The following is an 11187-nucleotide window of genomic DNA, read 5'->3' as shown; positions in this document are numbered from 1 at the left end:
AGCACTACAGCTGCAAATCTATAATACCAAACTTCACAGGCATAATAATTTGAAGTTTTGAGCACTTTATAATAAAACAAGGCTGAGGGTTATTCATCTTATATTATATACTAGCTATATTGAATAAATTACCTCTGTTTATTTGCAGCTCTAGAAATCTTTCAAATCTTAAAAGTTATGTGGATAACTGTGTATGACAAAATGTCAATCATTCATGTTTTATGGAGTCTGAGTTTCACAAAGGCCTTCTAGCCAGAACCAATGGTGGGCTGATCCCCCATCAAAAAGCAAAACTCTGCTGGGTGAGTATATGAAATGGAGGAGGGATTCCTATGAAACAACAAGACTGTGCAGGGATTGGTATATGGAAGAGTGAAGTAATACTTTATAGAAAGCAGCATTGTGCTGGGTGGGAATATGGCATGATGGGGTGATTCCTGTGAAAGAGGAACAGTGGTGGGGTTGGAATACGGAAGTGTGGATTGATTTCTTCAAAACAGTAACACTCTGCTAGGGTGGATATGTGGAAGGGTGAAGTGATTCCTATGAAACAACCAAGCTGTGCACTGGGTGGCATTCAACTCATTGCAGTAGCCTCTTTTGCGGCAGGTCCTCCAGATATATGGTTTGAAAGGAACTTTTCTCATGTATTGTCATTTGTTGTATGCAGAATCTCTGTTTCAAGTTGTTATGCATGGAAAGATCTCCTCCTCCACTTTTAGCTGCAGAGAGGACCATGGCAGGGGTGTCCTCTTTCCCCATTACTTTTCATTTTGACCATTGAGTCATTGGCCTGTTGCTTGAGGCAAAAGTTCCTCCATTTGAGTATCAGGATAAATCCTTATGAGCATAATTTGCTGACCTGGTTTGTGGATCATGGAGTCCTCTGGCTGGTGAATCTCAAGACTAACTTTCCTTATGTTCTAGCTATCCTGCAACAGTATGGGGATATTTCATGGTGGGAATGAACTTAAAATAGTTGGTTTTATTTCCCTTGAATAATGAAATCAAAGCTCACTTACTGGGATGGAAGACATCTCCTTTACCCATGGTATTAGCAGTTAAGTATCCGTTTATACTACTTGTCATGGTGGGAGGATTTGAATATTTTCCTCTTCTTGGAAGTACCAGAAAGATATTGTAATGATTTGTTAGCATGATGTTTCCTTTCCTCTCTGACATTGCAGTGATTAAGATGAGTGGCTTACCCAAATTTATTTTTCTAGTAAGTTAGCTTACTCTTCTCTGCTAGCTAAAACACTAGTTTTAGCAAAAACTGGTAACCCCTTTTTCTGGGAGGGCCAACACCCCAGAGTCTCTTGAAAGTGACTATTTCCTCTGCCTAATAGAAGGCATGTGGGTCTTCCAAACTTCAGCTCTAATGCTACAGCAATACAGCTGATAGCATTTTGGCAAGCAAAATCCTTCCCCCAGCCTATTTGGGTTTTACCTGACGTGGAAGTTATGCAGTTTGTGAATCATTTGTTGCACTGTCATGATAAGAACAGAAATTGTGACCCAGAGTGGACTGAGGAGAAATCCTGGTCTCTGTTAAGCAGTCTGGACCTCCCTAGGGATTTTCTCTGGTTATGGGAAAGAATTTAGTGTTCTTCTCAAACTTTCATTAATTCTACTCTGATATACTGGCACCTTTGCATGGTTAAAATTTTTATTTTCTGGAGGAATGTTTTGGAGGATAAATGTAGGTCTGTATTACCTTTCCAGTGGTGTGTGAACTGGTTCTCCTGTTTAGATCTACAAAGGTGTTAATACCTTCAATTATCTTCTGTTTTTGGATATTGAAGATTTCTCCTAATACTGCATTTATGGTTTAACTCCATTAGATGGCTGCAATTGTTTTTCAAAGTGCTCCACATGCCACACAGGTGTTTAGCCTCCTGATACAATATCCTAATATCACAGGATAGTTCTATTTTCTTTCTTTAAATTTGAAGTGGGAACATATGTATGGTATAGCACTAGACAGAGATCACTGAGAAAACATGTTTGCAGCAGGGCAGATATTATAACATACCCATTGGTAGCCTTTGTGCATTATAAATTAGTGCAGATGTGGCATCTGCCCCCAGTGGGACTATTTAAAAACAGTGGGACACAAGGTACAGGCTGTTGGTGGTGTGAGTTAGCGGACAACAGTTACACCCACCTATTATCATTCTGTCCTAGGTCACGCCGCATTTGGGCTAGTGTTGCTGAAGCTCTCCACCCCTCCCCCCAAAGCCTGGTTGAATTTTGGCTTCTTATTATGCAAGACCATCGGTTCCCTTTTGAATCAGTATAGCAGACGTGGTTTTGATTTATTATTCTGCTCTTTACAACATTTTTTAGGCAATGAAAACCTAAAACATTGAAAACTCAGAAAATTGAAAGTGTGATTCATAACATCGAAAACTACAATGCATATGTAAATAACATCCTCTCCACCTATAACAACACCTAACTATCAAACACACTTTCTACTACATTTCTGTAGGGGGGCAAGCCCTCCTGCACCCCCTATGCGGGGGGTTCTGTTCCCCACACCACCCATAAATTAAATAGACCAACTCCAAGATCGCACTACAGTGGAAACAAGTTAATTTCTTAACCTCACTGTATCACAATCACTATACACTGAGGTTAGGAAATTAACTTTTTTCCACTGTAGTGCAACATAACGTAATGCAGTAGAAAGTGTGTTTGTTAGTTAGGTGTTGTTGTAGGTGGAGGGGATCTTATTTACTTGTGCAATGTAGTTTACAACATTATGAAGCACACTTTCAATGTTCTAAGAACAAGCAGAGGTTATGTTATAAGGACTCTGCTTTTCCATCTTTTTTTGAATATTGGAATGTATTTTTTCTGCTGTTCAACTGCATTTTGACTTAGGATGTATGCATAAATTTGTTCATTAACATTAATGCATAGTGTTACGTAAATGCACTTATTATTTTAACAGTATGTTTATAGGCTCTGTTCTGGACTGTTTACTAGTTGAATATAGTTAATTGTGACATTGTTGGGAATGTTTACCTCTGTTCATTTTCTTGTTATTTGTTGGATGTTTACTATGTTATGGTCAAAGTAGGTGTGCTTAAAGCAAAGCACTGTGCTGGGGTAGATATGTGGAATAGTGGAGTGCTTCCTAGGAAACAGCAACACCCTGCTTGGTGACTGTATGAAAGAAAAAATAATTTTTATGAAATAGCAACACTGAGGTGGGGGAAGTATATGGAATGCTGCAGTGATTCCTATAAAACATAAATGTACCAACTGCAGGCAGGTGGAGGGCAGATATCATGTATTGCTGCATTATACATATGCAATATACTTTAAAAGGGGCAATGTTATGCGCTGCAATGTCATTTGTGCATACCATGTGCTGTTACAGGACAATGTTGTACATTATCTAAAGTGTCCTGCATGACAGATATACCACATGCCCTACTCTTGTGCTATAATAGGTGGATTTCCAAAAGTCCAGGTTGGTTGATTCATGGATATATACCAGTTGATTGACATTTTGTACTTAACTGTAAGGAAAACATTTACAAAGCATTTGCTGTTGAGGCGAATCTTGATGTCCAAGTCTCAAACACGTGACAAAGTGGTTAAGATCAGAGACCTGATCATAATCCTCTGTTTAGTGCATGGACTGCCTTGACTGCACTCTTAAATCAGGAAAGAGGCACCTTTGTTAAGCAACTTTCTGTACTGTTAAGTACAGCCAGCAGACATCACAACACAGTTTTAAGAAGCTAAAACAAATTCAAAACAGGTAAGCACTTCAGACTCCAGCACTTCTTTTTTTGTATGTGACAGGAGCAAAATATATTGCACTTTTTAAAGCTACCACTGGATCAGATACATTCCACTTATGGAGGCTATCTGTTAGACAGCACAAAGTTTGTTACAGCTTTCAAAGCTGCAAAACCTTTTGCAGTCCTAGAGCTTCTTTGATATTCCTTTTCTTTCACTGTCTTGTAATAGTTTCATTTTTTATTTATTTTGGGCCCTGATGCCTGCGAACCATCAGCCCTCTTGCAACATTTATTCCCTATTTGGCAGGAGCTGCTAATGGATCACTTCATTTCTTTAGGGTGAGTGCTGGTCTTGGGTCTATCATGACTTTATTCATAAGTCCTTGACTCAACTAGCATTTCCTGTGCAAACCTTGGGGGTTGTAATTTAGTAGGAGTGTCAAGATGAGCTTGTCACTCCCTAATATGGGTCCTGTCACTCTCCACGGCTGCCATGTCCTCATCAAAGGCAACATGACCACTCTGCTCTAAATTTTAATTTCTTTACTTCCATTTTTCAAATATATAACAATTGGGTTATGATCAGATAACCAATCATAATCCTCCATGTCATTGTTACTTCCATAAATTCTATTTTCTGAACTTATCTTTATGGTAATTTTTTTCAAATAAAAGATTACAGAACACTAAATTAAAACATATGTATATTTTCTAGAACTCAAATCAAAATCATGGCTCATTTACTTCAGTCTCAAGGTAGGTGTTATTATGATGTGATCTTTATTCTCAGGAATATTTAAAGAAACAATCACATTTAAGAATGATATAAGGCTTTTAATTGAGGACATTCATTTTTCATAGAAGAATCTTTGGCCTAAAAGAAACAGCAAGCATTTGTAGCACAGTCAGTGATTTTTAGATAAGTGTTAAAAAAGTAGAAAATTACAATAATAAATTTCAAAATCACAAAATCTGAAGATAGGAAACTTGATGCCTTGTTTTGTGAAATGCTGTCTCCAAAAGAAGATTTCTGTTTCGGATGTATGGAGAGTTTTCAGTAGTAGATCATTTTTTTTCAGTTTGACTTAGCGCAGCTATGTTTTGCCAATGAATCATTGTAATAATAATTGTCAGCTATCACTTCAAATTTACATGTGACTACCTGTAAACCAAAGAAAGAAAGAAGTTAACTCATTTTAACCCTGGGGAAAAATATGAGCATTATGGACTAAGTCTATGATGTATATATATATATATATATATATATATATATATATATATATATATATATATATGTATCTATGTATCTATATCTATGTATCTATATCTGTATAGATATATATGAAGTTTGCATGTTCTCTCTTTATCTGAATTGGTTTTCTTGCAGTACTTTGGTTTCCTCCCATAATTTAAAAGCATATTAGTAGATCAAGTGAAAGTGTACAAAGTTGCCTCTATACATATACATTGCATTTACCTTTACTCTAGTGACCTGGTTTGTGGCTTAAAATGGTCTATGGACCAGCATACTTATCCTTTTAGCATACAATAAAAATAACTAAAGAAATTAAAATGTACAAACAAAGTATGTAAGAACCAATAAGGCAGTTTTCATCATTATTAAGATATAGGTTTCATTTTACACCATCAGAATTACAAGTGCAACTCCTATTTAGTGTATTCACAACTGAGTCTTCTGAACTCCTGGCCTGCATCACAAATAAAATTTTATATGTGGATAAGTCATCAACTGTGGTTCAGAAACATGTTTGCGTGTTGCAGTACCCAATTTTGCACAAACAGCAGCAAAGAACAAGGTGGGTGTGATTCAGGGACACACAGAGCAATCACAGCCAGAGGAGTAATGCTTTGGTCTGCATAATATTCAAATACCAGTATAATGACATGGAAATTACCAAATAATTAAAATGAGAGTAATATCGGATGCAAATGATGGTAAACAATATGGTGACACAACTCAGAAATGTATATATTTCATATGATGAAACCCTCCCACTAGAGTTGTTGACATAGTAAAATCTTGGAGTTGTAAGAAAGAGATGATGAAAATGCATTTACATTAGCTGCCTCATTAGTACTATGTAATGGAAGAGGATATTTAAAAAATGTATTATTGTTTGTTTTCTTTGTCCCCCTTCTTTTATAAAATGCATAAAATGCTGTCTTTACCAATGTCGTTACCATTACTGAACTTGGAACTCAACAGATGTGCTTGAACAGAGTTCTGAGACCTTCTAGGGGTCCCCTGAAGAAAAAAAAACTAATGAATCAGGTTACTCTGCTTGACAGGCTGCTTTCTAAACAGCCCAGCACTATGTCTGCTCCAAACTCAGAGCAAGGTACTTTATTACAGGTCACCCTGCCTTCTGCAAATGGAAAAAACATCATAACAAAACGTCTCATTGGGCTACTGTTGGAAACAGTGAGAAGCAATATTTATTAGCTCAGGCTGCCTCAGGTAAATGACTTAAAGAGAACCATCCTGAAAGGAAAACACAAAAGTAATAGGGTACTGCAGAAAATACAATTGTGTTTCTAACTTTTCTCCCTTGCCCTATGCAAGCCATATGTCAGGTATGTAGGAAGATAACTATTTTAACTGAGGGAGTAAGTGAATGAATGAGTGAGTGAGAGTGTGGGTGCCATTGTGTGTGTATGTGTGTGTGAATCAAAGCTCTGAACTGTCCCAAATTTTACACATGGTTTCTGATTTTGTCAGATATTTTGGTCTTTTCCTTGCCAAATTATGCTTTTTTATGGCAAATAAGGGATGATTTCAAACCTTAACTAATGACAAACATTTGAACTTCAGACCTTGAGAGAAGACATGCTAATGCAAAATCTGTTTTTCTTGCAACTTAATAAGATCCTCCAATGCTAGCTATGAAAACAAAATTGCCACTGATTCTAAAGACAACCACAAAGCATTCTATAGCTATGTCAAGAATCTCAATGGCAGCACCCAGATCTGCTCTGAGTTACAGCACAACGGCATGAAAATTACAGAACCAACTGATATTGCCAACATCCTGGCAGATAGGTTCAGTGCTAACTTTATCCCCCTCTCACCCCCTAAAGGGCCCATATCTATAGAGGAAGAATGCAGTGTCCCTGTAATCACAACTACACAGGTAAAAGCTGCACTTTTTAAAGCCAAAAACGCAGCATCCATGGGACCGGACAACATCCCAGGCTGCATTTTACACAAACTTCAGAAATAAGTGGCTCCTCACCTAAGCACCATGTTCAATCATAGTCTCATGACAAGCTTTGTGCCTACTGAATGGCGCACAGCAACAGTTATCCCACTCCACAAAGGGGGAGCCACCACTGATCCTGGGAAGTATCGCCCTATTAGCCTGAAGAGCCTGGTCTGCAAGGCCATGGAATGTATCATCATGGATCTCATAAACAAAGACATTGGTAACCTTCAAATTCTAGACCACACCCAGTTCAGGTTTGTGAAAGGCAGATCATGTCTTCTGAACCTGATCGACTTCTTTGAGGCAGTCACCAAAGCTGTAGATGAGGGTAAGGTGGTTCACAGAGTCTATCTTGACCTCGCCAAGGCTTTCAACATCATCCCCCATTCTGGAATTATAGCTAAACTCACTAAACTAGGTATAAATCCCTACATCACAAGATGGGTTGCCAACTGGCTCACTGACAGAACCCACACTAAAAGATGCAGACCCCAAATCTGACTTCAAACCAGTGACAAGTGGAGTGCCACAGGGTTCAGTCCTGAGACCTCTCCTGTTTGGTATCTACTTCTCTGAAGTATAGGCTAACACAGAAGGCCTCTGGCTAATGAATTTCACAGATGACTGCAAACTAGGAGCCATAGTTGAGTCCCCAAATGATGTGGACATCCTACAGGAGGGCCTCACTGAGACAGATGCCTGGTGTCAGAGGCATGGCCTCAAGCTCAATGCCAAAAAGTGCATTGTCATCCCCTTTAGTAAAAACTCTGTACCCATGAACTACCACATAAATGGCAGTTTACTTAATGCCTAATGTGTGATAAGAGACCTTGGGACCCAGGTGGACAGTAGTCTCTCCTTTGACAATCACATCACTACAGTAGTCAGGAAATCCTTCTATGTGGCACACCTCATTACAAAAGGGTTCTCATCCAGGAAAAAAGAGGTCATTGTTCCCCTCTGTTCGGCACTCATTAGACCCATTATAGAGTACAAAGACCCTTTTGGAATGTACCTCACAAGACATTTGCAGCAGCTGGAAAGGCCACAGAAGTACCTCACAAAGAGGATTACTGACCTCAAACAGATGCTTTAACACTGACCGTCTCAAAAAACTCCAGCTTTTCTCTGTAGCATATCGCCTACTCTGAGGAGATCTCTGCCTAACATATAAAGCTATGTTAAACCCAGAGTTCTTGGACATGCTGCACCTAAAGAAATCCCAATCCCTCTCAGCTACATGCTCTAGGAACCTAAACCTTGTTACCACAATAAACTGGACCTGCAAAGCCAAGTGGTACAGTGATAAAGGTGTATTCCTTTCAATCACAAGGTGCAAGGTTTGATTCTCACTACTGGAAAGAGCTTTACAGATTGAAGGTACATATTTTAAGGTGGGAGGGTGGTGTAATGGTTAAGGTGTTTACCTTAGCAGCACAAGGAGCAGGGTTTGATTCTCATAGGAGTAATTGGCTAGGCTCAAAATGGTCCATGAGGGCAGTTAGTATAGTATTAATCTATGACTCTGTTGGGATAGATTCCTGTCCTGGAGACACCCTATACTCTGGAACAAACTACTCATCTATGTCAAGCAAAGTTCTTCATTAGCACTCTAAAAATCTTGATGAGTGGATGGGAAATAGGAAATACACCCCAGGGATCACTTTTGTGGCACTGCTCAACAGGGGCACAGGAAATTAACTTTCTTGGGTGGCATAAGCCAGGGAGCCTTGTTGGCTAGGATTACTTAGGCCCTTGGGCCGATAATCTAGAACCTACCTATGAACCTATATAGATAAGAGCAATATATCCCCTGATTTTTGTCCTTTGTCATCCATTATTATTTAACTTTCTGCTTAATTCTTGATATAACATGTCCAGAGTTATGTGGGTGGGGAGGGAGGCTGCAGTGGATTGTACACTGTATTCTGAGAGCAGTGAGCTGAGGAGATGCATTCCTTTCTGCCAGATAATTTATGTATTTATTTATTCATTTGATTGCACTCAAACTTCCACTGTGTGCATTCACAGTCATAAGAGTGTCTCTAATTGTATGTGTGCGTGTGTGCGTGTGTGCGTGTGCGTGTGCGTGTGTGTGTGTGTGTGTGTATGCAATTTGTTTGTGGGAAGAGCATAATTGCTCTTAGCCATACCTTGTATGAAGGATATAGTCACTAAATAATTTCAGACATTTGATTTTCAGACTTAACCTTCAGAAAAAAATACTTGACAAGCCTGCCATTCTAGCAAGTTTCTAAGTATATAAGGATAATATCTGTCCCTGATTTTGTTTTACTTGTCTGCTATTATTTTTAGCTTTCTGCTTGATTCTTGAGCTAAGAGGCTTTTTGCAAATTTGGGGGGGGGGGTTGCAGTGGGTTGCCCATTGTATTATGACAGCCACTGCTGGATCTAGCATGAGGCTCCCTAGGTCTCAGTGCTGGTTCAGGATCCAATTAATCCTGAAAACCCCTTCATTCTGTCAACATCACCACAGATGCTTTTCCTATGCATCTGGTTGACCTGCCATCTGTTTTTGCTAGTTTAATAGTTTCCCAGTCTCAGAATCTTGCTCACTCTCCCTTTCTCTCAATCTCTCTCACTTACATAAATACACACACACACACACACATGCGTGATTTGATCCTGTCCATGGGAAATGGACAGTCAGTAAATAGCATTTTTAGCTTTTTTTTTAATTGATGCAGAAATTTGTCTTTTTTAAAGTGTTCATTTTTTTGGAAATCCTTTCCATTTCATTAACCCCATCCCATTTCTTACTCTCTCTCCCCACTGCTGTTAGTTGACCTTGCCACTTTTGGCAGAAACACAAAAAAGGAACCTACTTCATCTTAGTTATTGTACTTCAGAATCACCCACTGTTGAAATGACTGTACTGCATAGTCAAGCCTTCATTAAGTTATAGTGTGTGTGTGTGTGTGTGTGTGTGTGTGTGTGTGTGTGTGTGTGTGTGTGTGTATTCTCGCAAGTGCATCTGTCTGTGCATTCAAAAGCTCAAGCAAAGAGCTTAGCTCTGCTTCTCAACTGCCCCCAGTTTTGCAGAACATCCCTGATGTTGACCCATACTTTTGCTCTGTTACTCATTAATTTTTTAATTTCTAATAAATCACAGAGTATTGCATTAATAATAATTTAGTAATGCCTCTTAACTGTCCTCCATTTTGCAGAACTTCTCTGCTTTTTCCTCAAAGTGTTGTTCTGTTCCTCGTTAAATTTTTCATTTTCTGGTAGATTCTTGAGGATTGCAATCTGTCAGTCAGTGATGTCAAACATTAATTTCATAGATTTTATTGTTCAAAAAATGCATGTCAATGCAAAATCTGTTTTTTTTTAAGTGAAATAGAATTGTCTGCATCTCAGCTGTCATTTTTTTATAGAATATCCCTGTAGCTGATTTATATTTTTGCCATCCCTCCATAACATTTTTGATTTTATGGTAAATCACTGAGTATTAAATTCAGTCAATAACACCATTCTTTAGACGTTCATAGCTCTTATTGTTCAGGAAAGGTATAAGTGTGTAACAAGTCATTTCACCAGATAGTGCCCGTAGGTCACCTGGGAAAGGAATACTTTTGTCATTGGATTTACTCAGTTAGCAAACAGATACAAATATAAAGATTGTCCCTTTTGGAAGCTATTGTTCTCTAACTATTTTTGGCTTTGTAAAAAGACATTGAGAGGTATTTTGGTCTGTTCATCATGAATTTGTGTTTTCTGGAAATTACAGTCAATAGATCCTGACAGACAAGCAAAGTCTAGATGTTAGATTCTTCAGAAAATACTTGTCAATGTAAAGCTTGTTATTCTAGCAATTTTCTAAGTTTATCGATTTATTATCTGTTCCTGATTTTGGGTGTTTGTCTCTGAGTCTTGAGCCAAGAAATGTAGAGGGCAGGGTGGTGCAGTGGGTTGCATTATATGGTTCTGATAATAACATGTTGAGATGCATTTCTGGGCCACTATATTTTTTTTCATTCTTTTGATCTTGGCAGACATCCGAGGCATGCACAATCAAACTAGTGCTGCAATTAATGGTCAAATTGGTGCGTGAGTGTGTGTGTCTAGATGAGTGTGCTTGTGTGTGTATGGTCCAAGTTGCTTCTTATTTCTAGTTTGTTCCTCATAAAATTGAAAAGTGAGGTCCCTAAATAATGTCTGATTTGAAGTTCACATCTATA

At 38.5% G+C, this 11187-nt stretch overlaps 1 protein-coding gene across 1 annotated transcript in view; it reads right to left on the bottom strand.

Annotated features, from left to right (window-relative positions):
• Positions 1–4529: 4529 nt before the first annotated feature.
• LOC122792363 (cystatin-like) overlaps positions 4530–11187 on the bottom strand; it is a 31495-nt gene continuing 24837 nt past the window's right edge. Inside the window, exon 3 of the mRNA XM_044060154.1 lies at positions 4530–4923. Coding sequence (XP_043916089.1) covers positions 4837–4923 — 87 coding nt within the window. The 3' untranslated portion in view covers positions 4530–4836. The remainder of the gene's footprint in view (positions 4924–11187) is intronic.

The sequence above is a fragment of the Protopterus annectens genome, chromosome 1.part2 (genome assembly GCF_019279795.1).
Source record: "Protopterus annectens isolate FY-2018-M chromosome 1.part2, PAN1.0, whole genome shotgun sequence".
Taxonomy (NCBI): domain Eukaryota; kingdom Metazoa; phylum Chordata; order Ceratodontiformes; family Protopteridae; genus Protopterus; species Protopterus annectens.
The sequence above is the reverse complement of the archived record's forward strand: the minus strand, read 5'-3'. Positions and strand labels throughout refer to the sequence as shown.